Below are 26,491 nucleotides of genomic sequence, written 5' to 3' on the forward strand. Positions count from 1 at the left end.
TAGGAAAAGATGGCTAATCCATGGGTCTTGTTGGGCTTCAGAAGTCTTTAAGGACAAATCTTAAAAAAAAAGAAGAAGAAGAAGGAAAGCATAAGATGTGTCAGGGAAATGGAGCTCCCATCATTTCACTCACAAATTTTGCCTTTTAAATGTAGTTCTCCTGCCAACAGTTCAGTGAAAGATGGTTTCCTTATTGTCATTTATTAGCCGTGACAGGTAGCAACACTGCTCTCTAAGATAGTCTTCCTTTGCCACAATTATCTGGTAGTGCCTGCAAGGCAGAAGACTGCTCAAAACTCCCTCTTTCTGGAATGCTTTTCCCAAAGGCAATAGGTCAAAGCAAACCTCTATTAACTGGAACACGGACATCTGCAGAATTCTCTGGACAGGAAGATCCCACCACTCCTGTAGTGATACCAGACACCGAGACATAATTACTTACACTCCCATCACCAGGAAATCAAGTTCAGCAACCGTTGTGTGTGTGGAAGCCTTATATACGCACACTGAGAGGGGCACCACCCCATAAACAACCCAACCACAGCCTGGCCGTGGATGTACTTCCTTCTTAGTAAGGATCTTTCCTTGTTAAACTCCTCCCAACAGGGAAAAAAATAACCTTTTTCTCCCCGCTAAAATTCCATGTAACCAATGGGACAAATGTAAGAGAGTACCAACATGAAATAAATTAGATGCACTACTGGCTTATTAGCCCCTAGACGTATTTACGAACGTGACATAAAAATTACACACTCCTTGCTAACAGGACTCATGACTCATAATGTGCAGCCACATAAAAATCTAATATATTTTCTATCTTTAAGTATCTTTACGGATTTCTTTCTTCTACATACTTTTTGTTTTATGCATTTTAGAGCTGGGGGCAAGTGGTTGTGGGGAGAAAAGAGAGAGAGAAAAAAGATTTAGAAAGAGAACAAGGTGACAGAAGTGTCACGGGAGGGGAAGCCTGGGGATCACCGGAGGGCCGAGATGACCCATCAGGTGGCCCGCACCTGAGGCCTCCTTAACACCTTCCACCCGGTCCATAAAGACGCGTCACCCCTCAACCCCGGGGAAAGCACCCGGCACCTGTCCCTCAAACCGCTCTCTGAGCATGAAAACATATGTGATGTGTTTCACAGACAATACAGAAATGACAGAAACGGAGAGTTAAGCATACGATGAAAATACAAAAACGAACATACTTCGTGTGGTAGATTTTAATAAGATTTTAATAATATTGGTGAGGAGCCAAATTACAAAACGCCCTAGAATACGGAGTACAAAACCTCAGAGACAAAATAAAACCCATGAAAACATAAGAGCACTTCAGAACGGTAATAATCTTTAGGATAAAGAACCCATTTTCTCAACAAAGCTACTGAGCATGTTTAATAAAAATTAAAGGAGATTAAAGACGAGGCGCACCCAGCCGCATCCCTGAGCCGCAGCAATTGGGAAGGTGAGCTCCCGTTACCAGTAGATCTGGAATAAACCAGCCCGAGGCAGCTGAATTCCCTCACGTTTCACTTACAGGGTGGGAATCAATGGACCCCCGGTCGTAGCGCAGCCTCGGACATGAATGTGTTGGCGCGCGGAGGAGCAGTGACTCTTCCACGTGGCAGAGGACGCAGGTGCGCGGGCCACCTCTGCCCACACGACCCTGCCGCCCCGGCAGCCGTGCTCTTGGGGGCGCCGAGGGGACAGGCTGTCTCCTCTGGGAACAACTCGTTTTTCAGAGAGAGTAACATAAGAGCTCCGCATGGGACACGAACCTGCAGGGGTCCCCACCCCGGAGACAGAATGCCCCAAACCCGTGGGCAGCAGGACAGCAGAAGCCGAGGAGGTGCCCCGGGCTGAGCTGTGCTCATGATTCCTCAGGACAGCTGTGCCATCCTGTCTAGGATTTTGGGGTGGGTGGGTGGCCATCTCCCTCGATGCCCTAAAGCCAGTACATCTGCATTAGCTCCTGTCATGGGGGCCCTATTTTTTTCTTTCCCCAAGGGCGCTACACGTTATGCTTCATTTGGGCCAGATGTTTGAGTCAGTGTGTCTGTTCCTTCTGCCAGGCACACAACAACAATTAGTTATTTGGCCTTCCAGCACCCGTGGCAGTGAGGAGCAGCTGTCCAGCATCCCCGCAAACCAGGAGACAAAGGGGGAGGCCCCCCACGCCAGCCCTGCACGACAGGCCATCTATAGGCTCCTCGATTTTAAACCCTAAATCAATAGTTTAAACAGATGCAGATTCCGTGTGACAAGAGAGACAGTCGGGAAGATTTGAGGCTTTCCAGTCTTCAGATGTCTCCTCTTGCTGTCCTGGCTATTAAAAAGTTATGTGTAACTTCAAGATGAAAGGCGCTAGCAGCTTCTTAGAAGAGGATAATCCCAATCTTCTGGAGATTTAATGAGATGTGACTCACTGAAGCTTCTGGCTCGGTTTGCTGTTAATTGAATCAAAGTCAATGACAATCTTGCTGCACTTTGGTGTGAATTTCCTAAACATAAGAAACAAAATATATCAAGATATTATCCAGCGAGTAGTTAAAGCCATTTGTTTACTTTGGCTTAACCTACATTTTCTGTGGGGAGGAAAAAATTTCCCGGGATTCGCTTGATATCGTCTCTCTATAGGAGCCAATTACAGTGCACCACACCGAGAGGAACACGAAGCAGAAAAGACTAAGATGGAAACAAGATGCACGGGGTGGCTCGGTCTGTCTGTTCTCCAGCTAGCTGAGTTCATGAATTATCAGGGAGTCAAAAGATTTCTAACAAGTTAGCCGCACAACATGACACCCGATTACTAGTTTTCCCAACAGATTTATCTTCCTTCCTAGGAAATTTCTGCAGCCAACTTGGAATCGCTCGAAAGCAAAAAAGAGTAAATTTTCTTTTGCCTCTTGTACACAAAGCAAAAAACAAAATAAAACAAAACAACTAGCTTTAGTGAGGAGTCATTTTTAAAGTCACGTTCTAAAAATGCAGATGTAAAATAAACCCACCGTATATTTTTACTCATTAGTGTACCTTCTGCAGCAGTTCGAAGGAAAATATTTGGGGACTAATCGTTAAACGGTTAATATCTAATTATTATTATTATGTAAATAACCTGGATTTAAAGTCTCATAAGGCTCAACAGTTCAAGAGATTCATTTCATTACGTATAACCTCTGTCCCCACTGGGGAGCACAAGGGGGAGGTAAGTTCCTAATTACAGAACCTCACTGCTGACCACAAATGCTGTAAAGGAACTGCTTTGAAAGCTTTCAGTCCCCAAAGAAGTTTCCACCATGAATCGAGACGCTTGAACTTACCTGCACGTGGAACATACCCCCAATCTTTGCCTCGCAAAGATAACCATAAAAGTCGAAACGACTTCAAATCTCAATTTAAAATGTTGCTGTCAAAAGAATTCCTGGTGTTTCAACCCAGCAGGTTACTTTCATCCTAAATTTTCGATGCCAGAGTGGTTATATTTGCAAAATTTACAAAGGTTTAATGTCCGTATTACAAAACTTGGGAATTTTACCGTTTCTCGCCACCAGAGTAATGTAGTCCAAGCCCCGGAAAGCTACCAACACTTAAGTGCAGTATCATCGGTCAAGACTGACTTCAGCTACTTCTGTCACTGCTGTTAAAAACACACCCCCACCATCACCTTGAGATCCTCAGTGCATCGCATTTAAAAAGACGCTTCCAAGTGTGGAGTCAGGATCACAAGCAGAAATTAAACGTCAGCCAAGGTCAAACAGGTGTCTTCATTCAGCCTCCCACGACCTTCTCCCCAAGCTCTTCCCGCTTACCTGAAGGCCACCCCAGCCATATCAAACAGGCGCCTCGCGGCCGTCATCTCATCACTATCGTGGTATTTATCAGATATGAAAATAACTTCTTTTATCCCTTCAAAGGCAACGAGAGAAGGAGCCCCATTAGTGTATACACGCACAGCTACTGCGGCAGACGCGCAGGGCCCGACGGAGCCCCGCGGTGTCCGTGATGAATCACTTTTCCCCAGCGTGCTCGCCCACAATGTCCACGGACTGAAATTACATTTCTGCCGCGTTCCAATACAGCAGACGATGGATTATATTTAATATGCCCTCCAGTCTTTATGGATTTTTTTTTAACAAATGCAAAGTGAAAACATGTCAAGTAGTCAAGCCTTGATCCGATTAACAAATTTTCTTTACTGCAGGCAATCAAATTTCTTTATTCACAAGGAAACTGGTCTTAACACAAGAGGCTGATGGGGGCGGGAGAAGTGGAAAGCGCTGGCAAAAATCCGACGTAAGTGCCACCATGCTTCCGAAAATGGCTCCAAGAACTGATTCCGGCCCCAAGAACTGATTCCAGCCCACCCCACTGAGAGCAGATCCGTTTTCTTTCCCTGTCCCCCAGGGCGGTGCTGACGGGAGGGCCAAGAGTCTGGGGGGCACTTGAGACAGCCCTGCTCCTCCACCAGCCTCCGAAGGGGCTACGCAATGGCTGACCCTGCCGGGGGGTCACGCACCGCCAGGGTGGGAGCCCACGACATTCTTTACCAGGGGCCGGCCTCTGATTCCGATACCCCCGGACCTCTTCTCCTCAGAGACCCATGGGCTCATGATAAACAGCCCCTTTAAACCACACATCTGGCTGACATGATAAGTCTTTAAATCTCAAGCTGAGAGTTTTATGGAGACAAAGTGTAGCTGAATCTCAGATGTGACAGTATGAAAAAGGTGAAATATTCAGAATACAATGGTGCAGATTTATGGTAACTGTAATGTAAGGAAAACTTACAGCGGTACCATTTGAGTCTGATGACATTTATATGCAAAGATATGTTTAGGTCCTAAAACATCTACCATATATTAATACAAATTAAAATTTCATAGAGAGACTCCCAGCTGACCTTGCTTCTGACAGAAGTTCGTTTCTCTCCCTCCCCCGAATCTGTGCACGACATGTCAGAGAACAGTAAATTGGCAGTAATTATATGCAATGCCTGGGCTGTTTGTTGGCAGCTTGCAGTTTAAGAAGTTGCGAACTAAATTAAAAACATGCTAAGAATCACAGAGGATGCAATTAGTCTTCGAATACCTGGCACCGTTCAAAAAACAAAACAGGACATATCTTGCAAAGCTGATAGTGCGATTACTGTAGATGGAAACAACAGCAGTTTCAGATCAAGCACTTGTGCGCTGAGCTGCTGACGGGCAGGCAGCAACGCAAATGTGACCCACGGAACGGGCCCGGCTCCTACCGGCCTGGATGATGAGCTTCGCACATTCATTACACGGGAACAAGGCGACATACATGGTGCAGCCTTTCACGTCGGCTGAGTTTTTGTTCATGATGGCGTTCAGCTCGGCATGGCACACTGTGGGTTCGAAAGAGAAGGAAAGAAAGACTTACATCGCCACTCACAAGGAATTTACCAACGCTGCTAAAGCATTGCACTCGCCCCTCTGAAAAAACATACATAATAGACTCAATTTCTTTTTTTTTTTTTTAAGATTTTATTTATTTATTTGACAGAGAGATAGAGACAGCCAGCGAGAGAGGGAACACAGCAGGGGGAGTGGGAGAGGAAGAAGCAGGCTCATAGCGGAGGAGCCTGATGTGGGGCTCGATCCCAGAACGCTGGGATCACGCCCTGAGCTGAAGGCAGACGCTTAACGACTGAGCCACCCAGGCGCCCCAACAGACTCGATTTCTTAAACACTGATGAGAAACGGGAAGTCCCGAGAACACCAAACGAGGGCCATGTGGTCTGACAGGTTGGCGAGTAGCCGCAAAACCGTTCGCTGTGGCAGTCTGCGGTCTGTAAGCACCTCGAGCAGCCAGGAGAGGCCAAGGTCAAGTATCCTCACCCACCCTAAGCACAGCAAGAGCTCATGGCTCCACGAGACCCTGGGGTATGGGACCGAGCGCATAAAATGGCTCATTTGTGTGCTGATATGCACACGCAGGGATATTTGCTGTGACCGCTAAGAGGGCAGGGTGCCGTTGAAGAGCAAGGGAATCAAGAAGTGACGCTGGGCACTTCCATCCCGAGGGATTTCCTTCGCCTCTCGGCTCTCGGCCCGCATGCGAAGGCTGTTGGCAGGTAACCAGTGGTTATCTTACGTTAAGAAAAACCTTCGTCCGCTTAATGAAAAGTCAAGTTCTTGCTGTCACGGCCCATTCCACCACGGATCCCCGAAGAGTGCTGCGAGGTCATTCGCAGACCTGCCTGGATTCCGAGTTAAAGGGGGCACCCTCTTCTCCTCTCCTGCAACCTGTAAGCCCAGCCGTCTCCCCAGGCGTTGGGCAGGTGTCGCACCACCGAACCTACCAGGGCGCGCCTCCTCTCAAGGAAACACTCCTCACAGCTCGGATGGAGTTTAGACTCCCCTACCTGCGCCGGGAGGTCCCCCTATTGCTCTCTTATGCTGTTACTTGAGTTTCTGGGCGCGCTGCTGAAACTCTAGTGTCATGTCCATGGGGCAGTGATTTGCAAACCTGTCTGCACTCATCTGGGGTGTGGCCTGGGATTAAGAGATTCCCCCCTGCTTCTAACGTGCAGATGCATCACAGAAACACAGCGTTGCGGAATCCTCTGGTAGCTCCTAGGAGACCTAACACACACTGAGCACACGAGTGCTAAAGGAAATGTTTGTGGAACAAATTAATGACAATCTGGCCATGGTCCAAATCATACAAAACTGCCGGAATTATGCACATGGGGGCCCTCGAGGGGACCCCCGCCCCTACCCTCTCCAACTCACCAACCTTCTGCACTGAACACCTTCTTCTGGAAGCATGGAAACCTTAAGGAAGAGTAGCCTAAACTCATAGCTCTTGGGCATTTTAGCCCTGACGTACTCACTTAGTCAATGACCCTTTATTAAGATCACAGCCCATCAGAGAATAATCCCTGCTGGCAGGCCACAGAGGGACCTGTGCCACTCTCCCGGGGACGACAGGAAAGAGAGAAGAAAGGCTCCCTGGCTCAGTGGCCTTGAGGATGTTGGCCTCACAGAGGCCCCTTCAGCCCTGTCTACTTCCCTAGTGACCAAGATGTTCCCAAGCTTGGTATTAAAAACAATTAGATGTAATTGTTTCTTTTATTTCCCCCTTGAGGGCAGAGACCGGTCTTCCAGGTTCTTTGTAACTCCCCCCGCCCCCAGTCTAATGCGTGCCATGAACAGAATGGGTGTTAAAATATTTACTGAATGAATAAAGGAGGAGACGCAGATTCCAATTACTGATGGTGACACGGAGGATACAGAAAGTCCTCTTAAATTCAAATATCAAGAAGATGCTTTCTCATCTAATAAATATTTTTGGATAGTGTTGGCATTAATCTTCAGAACTACAGACCTGAGTCTGTTCAGAGACACGGTTAATACCGTCTTCTCTTTTGAATCTCCAAAAAAACGGTCACATTGACTGCAACTGTCTTCCTCTGATTCATCTGAGGCAGTCTGGGATAAAATTGAATATTGTATGGTCTGGATTCATTAATGAAAACTACCACGTGAAACAGATTCTCTTGGGCTGCATCCCACATCTCTGTATAAAGGGTGGTTGATAGAAGTAATACCTGGGGTCATCAACAGAATTCCTTTCTCTTAGCTACAAAATCACAAGAAGAAAAATACAAAGCTTCTTTTTAGAAACATGAGGTCTACTGGGCTGTATGAACAACTGAGTGTCGGGCACACAGGAGACTCTACTTTTTTTTAAGTTTTAAGTTTTTCCTTTTGATCTTAATTTTTTTATTTAAATTCAATTAATTAACAAATAGTGTATTCAAGGCCCAGTTGCCGCTTGAAGCCTTGTGACCCTCAACAAGGCCTGTCCTTCGGGTGGGCGGGAAGAAGAGACTCTGAGAAAGCCCATTTCCAGCTAACTACATAAAAGTGAGTTTTGAAATACCAAATAATCTAATTTCTAGCTTTTTCCTATTGTGTGTCCAGTTTCCTCCCTCCTTCCTCTAGAACAGTGGATCTTCTCCAAGACAATAAATATTTTATTTATTTATTTGACAGAGAGAGAGACAGCCAGCGAGAGAGGGAACACAAGCAGGGGGAGTGGGAGAGGAAGAAGCAGGCTCCCAGCAGAGGAGTCTGATGTGGGGCTCGATCCCAGAACGCCGGGATCACGCCCTAAGCCAAAGGCAGACGCTTAAGGTCTGAGCCACCCAGGCGCCCCTAAGACAGGCTCTTAACAGCAAATCATGAGCCTTCTCTCCTACGGCCAAGGGCAAGAGGCAGCCTTGGCCCAGCCCCCCTGGAGGCACGAGCTCCTCCTGACTCAAGTTCTCTTCATTCTGCGTGTCCCTGGTCTCCACTCTCAGAGGCCGTCTTGTGAGCATTTCAGATCTCTTTTCTTCTTCCTTTCGAGATGAAATTGTCCTGCCTACAACTGCAAGACTAACTTATTTTTTAAATAATCATCTCTTGACTTCATCACGCAGATACAACCTCTAGATTTCGCTAAACCAATACTTTTCAAACTGCAGGTCAAGAAATCAGTTCAGTGAGTTACAAACAGCTTTTGTCCCTTTTTAATGAAATGGATGAAAACAGAAGAGATCGGAATGCGTCCCACATGGCAAAGGTTAAGTCCCGTTCTTAAACACTGTCTGAGGTGTGTGTGTGTTTCAGGTGTGAACTATGTTTGCCGGGTTGCCATGTAAATGCCATGTAAAAAGTGTGTAACTATGGGGGCGCCTGGGTGGCTCAGTTGGTTAAGCCTCCGACTCTTGGTTTTGGCTCAGGTCATGATCTCAGGGTCGTGGGATCCAGCCCCGTGTTGGGCTCACGCTCAGCATGGGGTCTGCTTAAGACACCCTCTCCTTCTCCCTCTGCCCCTCCCTGCGTGCGTGCTCTCTCTCCCTCTCTCTCTCTCAAAATAAATAAATAAATAAATAAATCTTTTTTAAGAAAGTATGTAACTATGGCAACCTGTTGATTTCTGTAATAATGTTATTAATATTTACAACCACCGGGGGGAAAAAGAGGCCCTGATTTGTAGAATCTGCTGATCTCAGTGGTGTGGCTACTCCCACATGGCCAATTTCAGGGTCCCGGCATGACCGAGAATTGGGAAGAGAAATGCAGGGTCTGCTCAGGTGAGCTGGTACTAGCCAGCTCCCACATACCCCCCTGCATGGCCTTACCTTCACCCAACCCCAGTGCCTCTCTGGTTGCAGTCTCTGGATTCGCCTGCTGCCAGGCCCTCAATTAATGACAGCTCTCCCCCGAAACCCCCTCAGGCACCAGACCCTGTGGAGTCCCCTACTTTTCTGTGGGTCCTTTTCTTTTTCTCGCCTTTCGGGGCATCTTCCCAGGTTCCATCCTCCTCTTCCATTTTTCTCCTGTAGCCACCAAGTATTCATGCATTTGTAGATTCTCAGAGAGCAGAATGATTTAGTAAAACCCAGTGTCCTATCTTCTCCTCGGGCCTTTGCTTTGGATGGTCTCAGGCTTCTCTGTGACTTTTCTCACTATGATAAATACTCCATAGATATCTGACAGCAAGACGTGAAGGAATAAGTGTATCTTTTTCTAGTGCTAGCATTTTTATGGTGTCGCCCGGCAAGAATTACAAGAGCTACCAATATGTGAGAGCAAAAACCAACCAACGAGGAGTGGTTCTGTTCCTGACCTTGACAGGTGGGCAGCTTTTACACTTGTAGTAGGAACAGGACCGGGTATCCCAAACATACAGTCCCCAGGAAGTATTCATAGGATAGCTAAATTGTCCCCCAAAAGGACAGATCTGCCAAGCACCTCCCCAGAATTCTGCATCTACGACTAAGCAATAAGCAAAAGAAATCTCCAAATACTACAAGTTCTGTTTGATAAGTGCCAAGAGTGACACCAAACCTTTCAATTATCCTCACCACTGTTTAAAAGGAAAAGAATCAAATGCTGAAAATATCAGATCAGTGCTTATAAAGTTCTTGATTGCCAGAAGGAGAACCTCTGCTTCAGGTAATTATAAGACACTTCATATGCTTTGGTCTTTTTTTTTTTTTCTTTTCTATTACTAACTGTCAGAATTCAGAACTGCATTAACCTTGGACCATTGAGAAGAGATCGTATAATTAGAAAACTGTTATTTCAAATTCCCTCTTACTAGGGCTTGATTAATCCTTACTGTCTCAGGTAGGCGGTTCTCCCGAAGTTTGACAAATTAACAGGATATATTCCATCCTGGCTAGATTTAAGAGATTCGACATTTATGGATTTGACTTTCGTCTCATTTGATACAAGACTAAGACAGCATCTATTTTAGATAGTACTATTATTAAGGTTACTTAAACAGGCTTTTCTTAAAAAAAAACGAAACCCAAATAATGCTAAACAAAGGCCAACTGCGGCACAAATAATCGAGTGGTAATGGCGTGGCTCTGCCCTCACCTCCTGTGTGCTGCTGGGCCGGGATGGGAAATACCGGGCCTGACAAAATTTGGAGTCAGGAAAACTAAGCTTCTCTTCTGGTTAAAGAAACTCTCTGGGTTGGTTAAAACTCCCCCATTTTTTGTGGTACAGAATTTTACCTGAAGAAAATGACTTTCTCAGGCCTGAGGGGTGTTCTGCCAAGGGGGCCCTGAAATGGGGGGCAGCTGGCGTGGCAGCTCCGTGAGGGGCGGCTGAGAGGGTCACACTTAGAGCACCTGTTGCCCCGGCCAGTTCCTGCACCGCTCTCTGCCAACACTCTCCAGGCTGGACTGTCTCTGGGGAAGTCAAGACTCCTCAGCAAGTCTCCGGGGACATGCGCCTCGGCCCCTGACCTCGAAGGATCTCGGGCTGTGTGGGCACCCATGTGAAAAGCACAGACAGTTCACTCACTGACAAGCCAGAGGGACAGGACAGCACTCAAGGACCAAGAAGCATCTGCTCATGGCCTTCCAGAATGAAAAGGTGGGAGGTTTCACCCTGCAGTTAATAACTGACATGACATGGGGTACCCGAGTTCAAAGTTGACCCTGTGCATTTTTAAAAATAACTCTGTGTTAATTTTTACAAGATATTCCACTTCTTTTTATCATTACCTCTTGAAATAGGGATCTAAGTGCTTTTATTTCAGGGGTCCTCTAGCTGTCAGAGTCACTGCACCCCCAGTGCGTCTCTCTGTCGGGGCTCAGGCACCCGCTTTCCTGTGCTCGAAGCCCCACAGACTTGAAAAGTCCACTGAGGGCGGGGCATGTACTTGCTCCTCTAACAGATCCATTTAGGGAACGGGGGCTTCTGGAGCTAAAATGGAATTTCAACTACTTATTTCTTAATTATTGAAAGATATCCTGACAGGGCCTCATACATCACTGCCGGCCTCCAAAGTACCTATCCTTCAAGTCAATAATTTAATAACACCGTAGCCTTGACATTTAACCCCCCGCCCCCGCCCACCTACCACACCCCTGGAGTACCACCCCAAATGTGACCACTGTTCACTGTTCCGGCTACTCCGAAATCCAAAACAAACATCGCTAGAATTTAGCCCCCGGGGAAGGTCAAAGTTCAAATCTCCCCTTGGTGAAGTTTCCATACCTGTAAAGCAGCATCCAGACTCAGGATCAGAGTTTTCCAAGGATTTGAGCTAAGGGTGGGGGAGGGAGGAAGGACAAACAACTTGGAAACAGCAGTTGCATCGCGTCCTGAAGACAACCCCAGCCACACGGGCCCGTGGACCATGTCGACCACGCGCAGCCTCTGCTCCCCAACACCCCAAGGCCCCCCTGCCCGTAGTCTTCCTCTCTGACCCTTCCTGGCGTGCTCCAAAGCATATCTCACTCTTGGGGCTTCTAGAACAGAGCTCTGCCACCCCCAGCCAGAGGAGCGTCCCTCTGTACTGGGCGGCAGCAGGGAGAGGACACAGTTCTAAACTGTAGGCATTTCCCGAAGACGGGTAGTGATGAGTTCTGGTCGCAGGTGGCGGGCTCACAAGGCTGGGCCCCAGGGCTGCGGGAGCAAGTGAGCCCAGGCCTTGAGCAGCTCAGGCCCCACCAGGTGGGAGATGCCTGAGCTCTGAGCAAAAGCCTACAAGTACCAGGGAAGGGGCACCGAAGAAGGCCAGTAGTGGGAAGAGGCAGGAAACGGGCTGACAGGTGAAGGGTGACAGGTGCCATGGCGCACTTCTGCCTCACCTACCACGCCCCGTGCTCAGAACCATACACCACTGCTCCCTGGCCCACCCCATGCACTTAGTGGTCTTTCCATCTGGAACATGGAAGTAACCGGGCCTCACAACCTTCTGGCTTTGAGGGACACACAATTCCAGCAGAGAGATGTGATTATGACAGCGCTAAGTGAAAATAAAAACAGGTAACAGAGTTAAGACAGAGGAAGCCAGCCCCACACCTGGAAAATGCCTGGAATCTGTTCCGTTCCCGCCCCGCGCCCAGAGAGGAGGTCTCTAGCAGAAGAAAATGACAGCAGAAAGGCATTCTGGCCGGGCCGGGAAGACGGAGATGGGTCACTGACTCAGAAGGCAGCCAAATCCTCCAGGCTCCGGGCGAAGCACCAAATCCCAGGGCGCCCCACCTGGGGGGATGGGGGGGAACCTCCCACCTCCACTCCTCCAACGTGCCCTGGGGCTAGGCGAAAGGCACCCGGGTCCTGTGCCAGCTGATGGCTCTGCCTGGCCCTCGCTGCCTCCCTGCGTGTCCCCTCGGCCACTCCTCATAGGCCCTGCCTCCTCCACCCGCTAATTCTAGGCCTTACTCCCCCTTGTGGAGCCTCACTCTCCCAGCCTGTGAAATGGAAAGAAAAAAATCCATTTTGGTGACTAAGGTCCGTGAAGAGCACGGCACAGAGTGGCAACCTGGTGAATGCTCGTGATCCCCAAGCTCTCCTGCCCGGGCTGCCCACCTGAGACCCAGCAGCCCCGGGCTCGGAGATGGGAGAGCAGCCATTTCTTTTTCTCTCCCTCTTACCCTGGTCCCCATCCCCTGCCCCATTCCTCACTGCCTCTTGCGAAGCCTGCTGGCAGCAACTCATGGCACCCAGGGGAGCCACTTAGCCCCAGTGGTAGTGCTTAGGGCTAAAGAGATTTCTGACTGTGGTGTTTCCATTATTGACAATAAAGCCCCCAGAACTCTAATTACATGGCTTCCCTATGTGCTAAGGGCACACAATCAGGTCAGAGGGAGGAGGGTGTGGAAATGCTGCATTTCCTCGATGGGGAAGCCATGCCCAACTCCCTTCCTACTGTTCACGTGAAATACATGTTTGATGCCTAAAATGTACTCAAGAAACATGAATAGAAACAGAACACGAATCGCGGCTTGACAGCTTTGTAATGCAAATACACACAGTAAAGATTCCAAGCTCCCTCTCGTGTTAATAGCTTTCAAAGGGTAAACTGGGACTGAGCAGTGAGCACTGGACGAGGAGTCAGGATGTGTGTGCTCTAATTAATTCCAGCTCTGCAAGGCCCGCCTCAGGCAACTCACTGATCCCGTTTCCTCGTGCAGAAAATGGGGTTTACCCGGCCCAACTCAGGCTTCGGAGATGAGACAGGAGCCAGTGGCCCTGCCCTACTTTTCTAGGACAGGACTCCGGCAGGCCTTCTCCACCCGGCACGGCCCTCTCCTCCCTGTCTCCCCCGGGCCTGAGCCCGCTCGCGCTCCTCCTCCCTCCCTGCGCCTGCAACCTGACCTCATCCTCCACTCAGAGGCTGCAGTGGCTCCCCTGCCCCCCTCCCCCCCCCCCACTGCGCAGACCTCCGCATCGGCAGCCCAGCCGGCTGCCCCCACCCTCCACCCAGCGGCCCTCTTCTACCACTAATGAACGTGCTGCGAGGCCATCCCCTCAGACCCTCCTCTTTTTCCCCTTTCTGGATTCATCAGTCTCGAGCAGACATAGAAATCCTACTCTTGCTGTCTTCACATACAGCCCGAAGCCACCTCTCCACGCTGTCCCCATCCCCTCACTGCTGTTCCTCCTTCAGCTGGCTCTCCGCTGGCCTTCCAAGGCCACCACTCCATCGCAGCTGCTCGTGGTAGCGTCAGTAATGACCTCCAGGTCGGGAAACACCGAGGACATTTGTTACTCCACTCAAACCTCTTGGCAGCCTTCCCTGGGGCCGCCGGCTCCTGCTCCTTCGCAGAGTGCACTCCGAGGTCCCCGAGGGTGCACTCCGAGGTCCCCAAGGGCACACTCCTTCCCGACCTGCTCCACCCAACCTCTAAGCCTGGCCGATCTCAGAGATCGGCCCAGGGTCCAGCCTTGCACCCTCTCCCTACATCCCCTCACCCGCTTCCACGGCATAATGTCACCCGAATGCCAGACATGCCCACACTGATGTCTCCAGCCTAGACCTCCGTCCCCACGCACATACCCAACTGACTATGTGACATTCTACAGGGAGATTTCACAGACACCTCAAACTTCAGGGTCCACATCTTCCCCCAAACCGAGGTGCTCAGGCTGGAACTGCCTGGGGCAATCAGTCTCCCTCTAGGAGCCCCCATCACCCAGCCCTCTTGACACTGCCTCCAAAATACACCAGATTCATCTGTTCCTCTCTGTCTCCGACACCCCACTTGTCCCCGGAGAGACACACGTGCCACAGTCACTTCAGGGCTGGCATCCTTGTTTCCGCTCTTGCCCCGAACCATCCCCACGTCCCCCACACACCAACTTAATCTCGTAAATCCAAACTCCTTATCCCATGGCCCCAAACCTCATCTGGTGACTCCGACCTTGACCTTCACCCACCTTGACCTTCACTGCAAAGCCCAGGCCAAATTCTTTCCCTCCCACATAATGCTCCAAGCGCCTTCCTGCCCCAGGCTTTCACCAAGCACTCTCTCAGCAAGGAATGTCCTTCCCATCCCCAAACACTGACTTAGCCCATCTTGACCTCTGGGAACCCATCAAATCCTTCAGCTCTCAGCCTAAAAGTCACTTCCTCAGAAAGGAATATTCAACAACATCTGTTTATTTCATTCCCGTCTCCCTCCATCACTGTGAGTCTGCAAAGTCCCTGAAAACACAGACCCTGTACGTTTTATTTACTACTGCAGAGTGCCTGGCATGGGACATGCTGAGTGATGAACGACCACAGGTGAACGTCCCCTGAAAAATGTATTGTGATAGAAAATACAGTCATGATTTTTAAAAAGGAAGCAAGTGACTCGAGAACTCCCCTGTCACCAACAGGCAACTCATTATTCATAAAAGAAGAGGTGACTCATGAGTATTTGTTCCAATTCCTAAAGAGTTGTAACTCACTTGCACAAGGAAGACGACAGTGAGGAATTCTGCTTCCCTTTTTCACCTAAACTCAAAATTGATGGCATTTTGAACAAAGTCTTTTAATTGCAGAATTAAAAAATTCATGCTCAGTTATCATATTCAATATTTTAAATTTACTATGGCATCTATCATTTGGAAGAAGCACAGAGATAAAATTTACACCTCTGCTAATTGGCTAGGACCGACCCTCCAGAGAGCGTGANNNNAGGAAGAGCGTGCGAGCCCTCACGTTCTAACTCCCTTGCTCTCACCAATATTCTCCATTCATCACGGATTTCCCGATCCCGTGTCTCAATAAACGTTGTCACACTGACTGATTCACAAAAGGATTTTGAAGTCCTTCCTCTCCATCTGGACTTAGGATCCTCTCTTGTGTCATGGAGTTCTAAACCTGCCTCCTCTACTCAGGTATTTTCTTGGACTTCAACGTGGGGTCTTTTTCTACCCTCTGACCTCTTTTCACCCAATGTCTTCGAATCTCCACGTTTGTGGGATAACCTGAACTCTTCGACCGCTCCCTTCTGCCTGTGCGTTCTGTCTCTGTCCGACTTGGAGTCATCTTAGAACTGGAGTAGGTTTCGACGGCTGGAAGGACGGAGCTCATAAAGCCTGCTTCTCTCCTTATTCATTCATCCACACACACTGATGCATATCCTCTCCGTGTCACTGCCACCAACAGCTGTTCACAGCTCGGCAGCTTTCGCCCAGGATGGCTTTGGAACCCCCTTCACAGCCCGTAAGCAGAGAAATGGCACCCTAATCGAAAAAAACCAAAGCTATACTGATTAATTTTTCCTTAGAATTCTAGCACTGAAGGACTCCTCGGTGATCATTTATTTCATAAAGATATTGAGAAGGAAATGTCAAGTTACGTGCTAACAAGCCCGCAATCACTGGATATAAACACACCACACCTGGACCCTAGGCTCCGGAAGCCTGTCTGGGGTTCTGCCTCTGGAATCTGGTCACTGATGTTTAAGCACGGTGGAGGCTTTCTTAGCTAATATGTTTGTTAGAGACATATATATATATATATATATATAGAGAGAGAGAGAGAGAGAGAGAGATACATATATAAAATTAATTCAGACCAGCTCAGCCCAAATCAGCAACAACAGATCTAGACTAGATCAACAGAACAAAGACGAAGGGAGCCCATCATTGTCAGCTACTCTGTGCACCCCCACTGCGTGGCAGCCCCAAGTTCTAGGCCAAAGACTTACCGACATTAAAAAATTAAAGTTCTATTTACCACAGGGAATATCCACTTGCACTCAGAAAATTAACGTGCTCACATACTTAAAACCTAAAATGGGTTGAATGTGACCCTGAAATTTTATTGACACTATTAAGTTTCTCAACAAACCTTTCATTTTGAGAGATAGCACAGAGATACACTTCGGTTCACTTCCTGTTCATTAATTTGGAGATTGTTACCCTTGGATTATTTAATTAAGGTTTTATTACAAATTTCCATGAAGTAAACTGGCCCTTTTTAAAACACAGACAAATGTGTGTATTTTTATGAGTAGGCTGGATCCCCACAGATGAGCATTTTGGGTTTTCCTACATACGCTTTTCTCAGAACTTGTTACTATCTATGGATGCTTTGTAGCTATTCCTAGTGAAACAATACTCTATAGCTCTACAAAAAAAGTTAACCCTGAATCTACAGACTAAAATACATAGTAAAAGGGCGCCTGGCTGGCTAGGTTGCTGGAGCATGTGACTCTTGATCTAGGGGTCTTGAGTTCGAGCCCCACATTGGGCGTAGAGGTTACTTAAAAAATAAGAAGAAGAAAATAAAATAATAAAATACATAGATAAAAATCAAATAAATTAACCCCCCCCAAATCGTGATTTATTCTTAAGACTATTTCTAAACAGTTCTATCTGAACACAAAATACCCTGAAATTAAGCTGGTTCATTTCCAGGGGGAGCCTCACACGTACGCTGTTGTATTTCCACGTTCGTCTAAACACAACGAAACCTGAGTGTGTCCCTTGATTCATAAAAATAATCGACTTTCTTTCTTTCCAGGGTAAACTCGCTCAAAGGTTTCCCATTGATTATATTCATTATTTCGTACAAAAGGTCCTCCTTAGGCACCCTGTCAGGGCCACCACTGCTAGGAGGCCGAGCAGGGAGGGATGGTGGGAATCTGCAAGTGAAATTAGAATTCTGGAGCAAAAGAAACGGCAAGTCATCAAATCCACGGATCTGCCTAACAAAACCGGAGGGCGTTCAACTTCAGCTGGCTGAAGGAACAAATTTGATCTTAATTACGAAGATGCTCTTACAAGTTTTGAAGAAGTCACAGCTTAAGAAGGACCAGCCGCCTAACTTTTTGATAAATTAGTTTCTCAAGACTAACCTTTTGGATGCCAAAGAAATATATCACACGCGTGGCAGTCAGGAAAATGTCAGTGTTCAAGGGGGTAAGGTAAATGGCTAAGTAATCACTAAAATGACATCTATGCATGCTTAACAATATGCTAAATCTAAAAAATAAAGATTAGATTTAAATGTAAAATTTAAAGCAGCACCACCACACACTGGCAAAGCTGTTGGAAGCTGCCAGGCTGCACAAGGTCTTCATGAATTCCAGCACTGGAAAGCATTATATCGCTTTTTGAGTTCTCCTGCAGAAATAGGAACTGACCCTGGAAGGAGTCCCACATCCCCATTTCTGCCTGGTGCATCCAGAGCGTGGCTACCAACCCCTCTCGGGACATCAGAACCCAGGTCCTTCCATGGTGAACAAGTGTGAGGCAGGAGGCAAAGCAATCCTGGCTTCTGGACTGATTGGGATGGAAGAGGAGGCCAGGCAAAAAGGCATGGTCACCCACCCATCCCTCACCAACAGGACACAGCACGACAAGAAAACACAGGTGAGCTTGATGAGCGGAGGGAACATGATTAAAACAACGTGAAGTTTTGAACAACGGCTCTCAAGATGAAGGATGTTGACTTCACTCTGGCTCTCTGGTCTGTAAACTATGTCATCAAAATTCCTTATGGAAACCCAAGGAAAGTGTGATATCTGAATTACCACGAGTATTTTTACCTCCATTTTATAAAATTGGTATTTTGATTAAATGTGCTTCATTCTAATGAGTTTCACAAAGAGAAAGGAACTGAATATGTCAGCTGAATACTTCATCCCAGGTTTAGCAACCACCCCCTCCTAAAAATAAAAATCTTCCAGAGCTTTTTCATACGGTTAAATTAGATCAATCTGCTGCTTCCCGGTTTTTTAATTGTCACTCATGTGAAAAAGTGTCACTTTTAACACTGACTTCTTCCTGCCACTTAATGTTACTGACATCATACTATCTTTTGGATTTTTCAGGAAAAGAATGAGATAAAAAGCAGTTTCTGTGGCAGGCGGAATTTTCATTTTCCATATTAATACTACATTATAATCAAATAGTTTCATGAAGTTTTGATCCTAAGGTTGGAAGAACCAAAACACCCTTTAAAAATGCCTCTCCAGAGACACAGCCTGGAAAAAGCTCCATCTTCCTATTATGTTACAAGTATTCTGGCTTCCCTCCTTTCCACAAAGTGTCAATCAAGACTAACGACTCTAAACTTACAGAATTAATAAGGAGAATTAAGTTGTATATGGTGTTGGTAAACCCAAACTTAACACGGCTCCCAAGCTCCGCTTCGGAGAGGTGCTAAAGCAAGCCCCGTGCATTCTGCCTCATGCTAGGTGAGGGCACCACCATGCGAGCCCCTGAGCTCCGGGCTGTTACTTCGCCTAAGCCTCTGTGAGCTCAAGGGCATGGTGCAAAGGAGAGAACAGGTGGTCCACCGTGCTGTGACCTAAGCTATCTTTCAGAAGAGCCGAATCCCCGGGCCCCACGAGAGAGACAGCTGGGTAGTGGAGGGCACTGACCTCAGAGTTAGGAGATGTCTCCCTGCCTGCGTGGCATTACAAAGGATACTTAATGTTTCTGGGCCTTTCTTTTCCCATCCATAAAAGAAACAGGCAGGCTTAGACCCTGTGGGCACAAGACTCTGAGGCACTACTACGGCTCTGCAAGGAGTCCAGTCATGGTCCATAGACTGCGGGAGAATCGTACGCCTTCTCCAAACACACACAAATGCTGTTTAATAAAGCTCAGAGTCATGCAAAGCGTTACCACGTACCTTTTGTCACCTAGGGATTGTCTTACTCAAAGGATGCTAGTGGGGGCACCTGGGGTGGCTCAGTCGGTGAGGCCTCAGACTCTTGATTTTGGCTCAGGTCATGATCTCAGTGTCATGAGATCGAGCCTCGAGTGGGGCTCCGTGCCGGGCATGGAGCCCGCTTAAGATTCTCTCTCTCCCTCTCCCCGCCACAGGGTCTCTCTCTCTCAAAAACAAAAAAAGAAAAAGAAAAAAGAAAGGAAAGAAAAAAGATGCTAATGATCTCACATATGTCTGGAATCTAAAAAAAAAAAAAAAAAAAAAAAAAAAAGCTCACTGATGCAGAGAACAGATTGGTAGTTGCCAGAGGTGGGGGGCAGGAGTGGATGAAATGAGGGAACAGGGTCAAAAGGTACAAACTTCCAGGTATAAAATCAGTAAGTCCTTGGGAATGTGACAACAGCACAGTGACTGCAGTGAAGAACGCTGTATTGCATATTTGAAAGTTGCTAGGAAAGCAGATCTTCAAAGTTCTCATCGCACATGGAAAAATTTTTCGTAATGATGTAAGGTGATAGACGTTGACTGCACTTCTTATGGTGATCACTTTGCCATGTATACAAATAACAAGTCATTACACTGTACACCTGAAATCTAATATAATGTTACATGTCAATTATGCCTCAAAGAAAGATAGGAAGAGTTTAACTAGCATCATATAGGGGACTTGCAAGTGCTGCTGACATTTAAAAGAGGGTCCTCATATATTCAGAAGAACAAAGAAATCGCTGGTCTGGACGATCCCCAAAGCTCCTTTAGAGGGATTAACACATCATCCGTCCTTCCTCAGCAGCTCAGCTGCCATTAATGTCAGGGAGGAAAGAAAGGGTTAAAATTAAGCCAACCCAATTCCAAACACTATAGCTGATTTTTCTAATTAACTTAATCTTAAAATGGAAGTAAAAAAAAAAAAAAAAAAAGAACTTGCATTTTGGCCAATTATCACCAAACATTTCTATTACATCCAAAGCTATGCAAACATGTATTTCTCTGTGGCCCGAAATCCCTTGAAAAAACAAGTCTGAGTGTACAGTTGATAGCTAGTCATCCTTATTTAGACTTAAAGCCCATCTTTACATGGATTATGATGGTACTAACACTAAATGCCTTTTAAAAAGCATTGAATACTGTCGGTACATCAAAGTACAAGCCTACCCTTGTGAAAGAAAACGGTCTACATTCTAGCACAGCCACACGTAAGATGAATAATTGATAAGCAAGGGCAAGAGCTTTGAGAACCCAGAGGTAGCGTACGGAGAGTACTTTTGTACTGTAATGCACAGACCGGTGTCCTGAAACTCGGCACTACTCCGTGTATGTATATATATATCTCAGTGAAGTTGGACGAATGCCTACATGGGTTTTTTTTGTTTTTAATTCCTTTGGAAAGGAGCTCTGTAAGGTATTGCCTCCAAGCTGGGCAAAGCCAGTGTCTAACAACAAACACGATCAGCTCCTGGAGAGGTTTCGGAGTCCCAAGAAGTCAGGGGTTGCCCATGAGCGGCAAAGCCTCTGGCCTCTCGGTCACTGCCACGGTCTGCCCGGGGCTGACAGCGACGAAGAGGAAGGCACAGGTCCCGCCAGGGCAGCCGCTAAGGAACCAAGGAGGACCCCTCTACGCCGGTCCGACCCCTGGCATCTTTTACGAGAAGCCTCCGCGCGACAGACTGACACCTACAAACTCCTCCATTCAGCAAGAGGACGAAGGCCTCACGGTGGACGGGGTGAGATAACACCGGGCTGCCCTACGTCTCCCTGCGGACCTGGAACACATCAGCCTTTTCACTCTCGCGGTTTCTACGTGGGACACTGAACCGTACTGTGAAAAATGAGCTTCGCCAGGTACCTACGAACAACGGATCATTTCCCTTCCTCCTTACCATGGAAAGCTTACAGAATCACAATCAGGATGACAGAAAGTTCCTAAGTACGTTAGCACGTTCCTCATTTCAGGAGCCGCACTCGGCTACAGCGCCAAGGCTGAGAAGACGTTCCACCTTCCCCTGTCTGGGACTTGGTCCTTCCTGCTCCTGCCAGCGGGGGAGTTTTAAGAACTAACTGACCATTAAATTCCCCTAATCACTGAACTCTGTTTCATTCCGGGAAAACCCAGAGTGCTTTGCAACCCCCCACGGCCACCCTGCCCTCATTCCTCAGTTCCTTCCCCACCTCCGGGAACATTCTTTCTTTTTCTCTGGAAAACAGAACGGATGCCCTGAAACAATTTAAAAAGAAATTCAAGGGGCTTATTTAACATGATTAAGGTCCAGGAACATTAGTAAAAATATAGAAATTCTTGGCTAAGTGTAGACTTGGAATTCTTCTTGAGAAAACCCCAGAGGCCAGCCTACCATGGAAGAATCAACAAAGGAGAAAGGTCTTACATCACTCCTTGACTCTCGTTTCCTGAAGGCCCAATCTTTCCCATTTGGATGGCCTTCATCTAGTTTACTCCCAACAGAGGCGGACGGTTCACTTCCAGACAGAAACACAGGTCCTCACATTATGAAAAATCAGCGACCAGCCTGTGCAGCCCCATTCACCTCCGCTATCGCGTTAGCTGCATCTTCGCCAGGGAATTAAAGTTAAAGCGAGGCTGTGGCTTGTCTCTCCCAATCTCTGAAAGTGGTGCTTCTTGGGGCTGAGATAGTCAACAAATTCTAAGAAGCACCCTTTCCCAATTCAAAGAGGAACACCAGAGCTGGCCAGGCCAACGGTTTTCAGTTCCACACATCTGGCTTGTGGTCCGACTACCGTCTGCCCTGGGAATACAGAGCCCCCGGAACAGGAAGAAGACAGCAAACCATCCATTTTCTGATGTCCAGCTTAATGTTAGGAAAGGTGTTAGGGTTCGAAGCCGACGACCAAGAAAGAATTCTTGAGAGGTCTTTGGTGCCAAAAGGTGCAAAAAGGGGACAGGACCCGTGGGCAGAAAGAGCTGCACCGGGGTCACAAGAAATGGCCCATTATATTTCCTCAAGTTGGGAAGGGGTTAGGGATAGCATCAGTCTCCAAGGAATTTTGGAAGCAAGGTTTCCAGGACCTTGAGCGGCCTAGCTATTGTTGGGAAAATGTCATTTATTACCGTCTAAAAAACCCTTAGTCGTGAGACCCTTCAGATGCATATGGGTGGGCCATATGCTTGGGGGATGATTGCCAACATGTATCTGGGGGGTTTAGAGATAAAGGAAGTTTCCAAAGGAATTTTTATACGTTAAAGTAGACTTACAGGATCCTGGGGGGAGGGGGGCGCTCAGGCTAAGATTGCCTTTTGCCCTTAGCAAAGTATTAACATTGAGGCAGTTGAGTCTCGAGAGGAATGTCATTCTGCCTGTTTCAAGGACTTGCCAATGGGCTGTAAATAGTAAGGAAATTTCATAATTCTTCCGCCTTTGTTTCCCACATCACAGCCCACAGTCATTTCCTACTTCTCAGAGATGAGCTTGAGATGTCCTCTGTAGGCAGAGGGGCGGAATGAACCCTGCTTCTCATCAGAGCAAAGCCCTGGCCAGTCCTTGGTTAGCTGGCTTTGCTTGCAGGTAACCAAGAAACAATCCTTGGAGTCACCGGGCACATCCCCCGCTACCCCACCAGGGGCTGGGGCCCTCGGCAGAGAAGTCTGCCATCCATGCGCTGGGATTGTAGAGCCCGGCAGGCCCACCACAGGCAGCGGACCCCTGGACCTCAGGACCAGGCTGTGCGACCACTAAGATGCTTTCCATTCACAGACTCTCTTTGAACCATTAAAGGTCAGGGGCAGGAATCTGAGGCAGGTCTAAAGGATTTTTCTTTTGTCCAGAGATGATACTTTCTGACCAGCTATCTTACTTAAGCACCACCAAGGCTCAGCCACTAAGGCAGAAGGAAAGACAGATCAGGCCCTACCGTAAGGGTATTTGGTATCCAGCTTGCTCTCCGCCGTCCTCCTCCAAGGCAATAGGTCATCGCTGCACCCGTTCNNNNTTCCGTTATACCCGATGCCAACAATCTTGTTTTCTGCATTCACAATGCAGGCTCCAACCTACAGGGAAATGGGCCCAAAGGCTTGGTGACTTCACATGGCTGGTCTGCCCCTGGACAGGCAGTACACGACACCAGAAGCTTGCAGAGCCCCAAAGAGAGCACGCGGCTTCCGGTGGTGTGTGAAGAGCCCTCTATCCCCTCGCCTGCTTTCTGTGGCAGCTCCCAAGCCAGAGAAAGCAGACTCCCTAACTCCAGAGGGGGTCCAAGAAGCTGTGAACAGTGGCATGTGAAAAACGGAAGCCCCCAGGGATAAAGCACAAAAGACAGACTTCCTCTGCCTTTAAGTTGCCAAGCATCCACTGAGGGTCTTCCTGCTGTGATTTGTTCATTTCCAGGTATCTCTGTGTCTGTGAGTGTCCAACGCTCTCCTAGGAAACTCACTTACCTGTGAATTTGGATCTTTGCTTCTCTGTGCTGATAAGAAGGCCACTGCCATGAAATACTCGGGCCATTCCAAATAGTCATCACGTTTTTTGCAGGGAACTTCACTCATGCTGGGTCTAGAAGGAAAAGAGTGGTTGAGAAAAGCACTTCGGTACACCTGCTTTCCAGGTCAACGCAACCACATGTCCACTTTGGATCTGCAAAGTCAGACAATTTCAGTTACATTTATCTGTCAGAAATCATAGATTGTGGGACCTCAGAGAGTGTCTGGCCTTAAGAAAAAAATTAAATTTATGTTACTATTCCAGCAGTTTGGATTTGGCACGTAGAGTTTCACGTTCCCAAATACTACATCTATGTACTGCTTGCTCATAGGATTTTTTTCAATTTCCTACAAATGCCTGCCCCACAAGTTGGTCTTGTCCATCACCTCCCTCCCTTAGGAAATAGAGCCAACACAAGAGGGAGGGAGGGAGAAAGGAGAACATTCATTGACCATCTACTATCTTTCAGACACTGTGAAGGGTTATACACATCATCTCACTCAAGCCTCAGTCCTAACAAAGGTAGTAACATCCCATCTTACAGAGACTCCCCTAAATCACACCGGATTATTATCCATGCCAGTCAAATTCCCCTGGAGCTGTCCCAGCTCTGATACTAACGAGGTAATCTGTCCCTTTCCCCCTTAGCTTCCCCAGATGAAAACAGAAGTTATCAACTCTGAGTACTGAATCAAAGGAGAAACAATGAAAAGTGTCAAGTGCTGTTATTACTGAGGCAAAGTTTTAGTAACGTGGTCTTCACTCTCTCACAGGCAGGCTCGAGCTGTTCTAGGACAGGGGGAGCCCCTGAAACTTCCAGTAAGGGCTGGGGTCCTTTCAAGGGAAACTAAACAGCACGACGGAGGAGGGCAACAGAAGATCTGAGTATGTATCGCTGAGCCTTCTTGAGCATCTGGGTGGAAGGGAGATGTGACTTTCCCAGCACTTGGGTTTCAGCCTCTAGCCCTTGGCTTAAACCGGGCAGCGCGGCAGTGCCTCAGACGGGGACGCAGGGAAAAAGTCGCTACTGGGAACCATGATTATCCACGGACTGTGTTGCCCAAATTCTAAGAAGCCTATAAGCCCTCCTAACACCAAGCGATGCTGGACTGCACTGGTTCACCGCCGGCTCAAGGGTTAGCATCCATGCTGCAGGGTGCCAGTTAAGTGCCCACGAAACAGCAGGTGGGAGGGGAAGAGAGGGAAAGGAAGGTATTACTCCAACGTCGCTTTAACGCTCACTGGAGACCCGAAACCCAGCTGCAGCAACAAGAGGGACGCTGCTCCAGGGGGACACATCTGGTACCCTGCCGGGACAGAACCCACGCTCCTCCGCCCGCACCCCTGCCGGAGTCCGAGCCGGGCGAAACCAGGCACCCCGAGCCCCCACGTGGGCGCAGGAAGTGCCTGCCAGTCTCAGCCTCCAGTCCCACCCGCCCTCGGTTTCCTGGAGGGAGCAAGTCTCTAGTACCCGGCCCTCCGGCTCGCCATCGTTGGCCCCGAGGGAGGTTTCCCCGGGAGGGGGGGAACCTCGGGCTTCCCAGCCCTGAGCCCCGCCACCGGCCGGGCGTCCCGCACCCCCGCGCCCAGCGCTCGCGCGGCGCCGCGTGGCGCGCAGGCCGCGTACCGCACGGCAGGGCTGGCCCCCGGCTGGTCCTCCGCTGCGGGTCCACGCTCGCAGGCCGCCGCCGCCGCCCCGCCGCCGCGCGCGCAGGGAAAGGAAGTCGGGAGAAGAGGCGGGGCCGCGGCGGGGCCGGAAGGTGACTGCGGACGGGCGGCCACGCGCTCTGGGGAGGGGGCCCCGGCGGGCGCGCGCCAGGCGGGGAAGTCCTGGGCAAGGTCGCCTCCGCTTCTTTGTCCCGGGCCCACAGCGCGCTCGGCCGGCGGTGTGGCGGGAGACCTTTAGGACCCGCGCACAAAAGACTCCTCCGGGCCTGGCGGCCTCCTTGTGTTGAGGCGGATGGTTTGGGATTTGACCCTGACCGGCGCCGGCTCCTGGATGCCCTTGAAACCGCCCCGAGGCCGCGGGGCTGGGACCCGCGGTGATCGCCCCGCAACGGTGGCGGCCCCGCCGACCTGCGCCCCGAGCTCCCCGAGCCTCTGCCCGCGCTCGTGGTCCCCAGCCTGGGCCCCACGGAGGACTGCTCGCGGGGGCTCCCGGGGCTCTGACTTGATAATCGTCGCATTTTTCACATCTCCGAATCTGAGGGTTGGGTGGTTTTGCTTGGTGGTGGTGAGTTTGTTTTTACCGAACCCCCACCCCGGCATCTACCGTCCACTTAAACCTCTCGCTGTAAATCCATAGTATTAGTAAATAAAAGACGACCCGAAGGAGTCTAGTGCCGTGAAACTGAAAAGGGCAGGAAGTAAGGAGGCCTGGTTTTGGCCTCTGGAACGGGCCTGCGGTGTCACTGTGTCGTGGGGAATGTGGAGGGTAGAGCTTGACAGTTTCCCCGCAGGACTGGTAGGGCGGGTACGGCGGGACGCTATGCCTCGAGGCACAGATGTCTCGAAGTTACATTTGCATTTGCGCTTTGCATGGCCCGCTCAGTTTCCACCCAAAGGGCGTGGAAGGGCCAGAGCTGTGCGCGGAAGCCTGC

At 48.7% G+C, this 26,491-nt stretch overlaps 1 protein-coding gene across 3 annotated transcripts in view; it reads right to left on the bottom strand.

Annotated features, from left to right (window-relative positions):
* Positions 1-1,214: 1,214 nt before the first annotated feature.
* DCTD (dCMP deaminase) overlaps positions 1,215-26,491 on the bottom strand; it is a 26,613-nt gene continuing 1,336 nt past the window's right edge. The window contains exons 1-6 of one of the 3 annotated variants that reach the window (XM_040643364.1): positions 25,519-25,621; positions 23,849-23,963; positions 23,326-23,461; positions 5,249-5,365; positions 3,807-3,903; positions 1,215-2,498 (exon numbers count right to left, since the gene is read on the bottom strand). In XM_040643364.1, coding sequence (XP_040499298.1) covers positions 2,420-2,498; positions 3,807-3,903; positions 5,249-5,365; positions 23,326-23,461; positions 23,849-23,956 — 537 coding nt within the window. In that variant the 5' untranslated portion in view covers positions 23,957-23,963; positions 25,519-25,621 and the 3' untranslated portion in view covers positions 1,215-2,419. Of the gene's footprint in view, positions 2,499-3,806; positions 3,904-5,248; positions 5,366-11,531; positions 11,581-23,325; positions 23,463-23,848; positions 23,964-25,518; positions 25,622-26,491 lie in introns of those variants that run through there. The other 2 variants (XM_040643365.1, XM_040643366.1) reach the window with 2 other exon arrangements.

Source organism: Ursus maritimus, unplaced genomic scaffold (genome assembly GCF_017311325.1).
Source record: "Ursus maritimus isolate PB19 unplaced genomic scaffold, ASM1731132v1 scaffold_28, whole genome shotgun sequence".
Taxonomy (NCBI): Eukaryota; Metazoa; Chordata; class Mammalia; order Carnivora; family Ursidae; genus Ursus; species Ursus maritimus.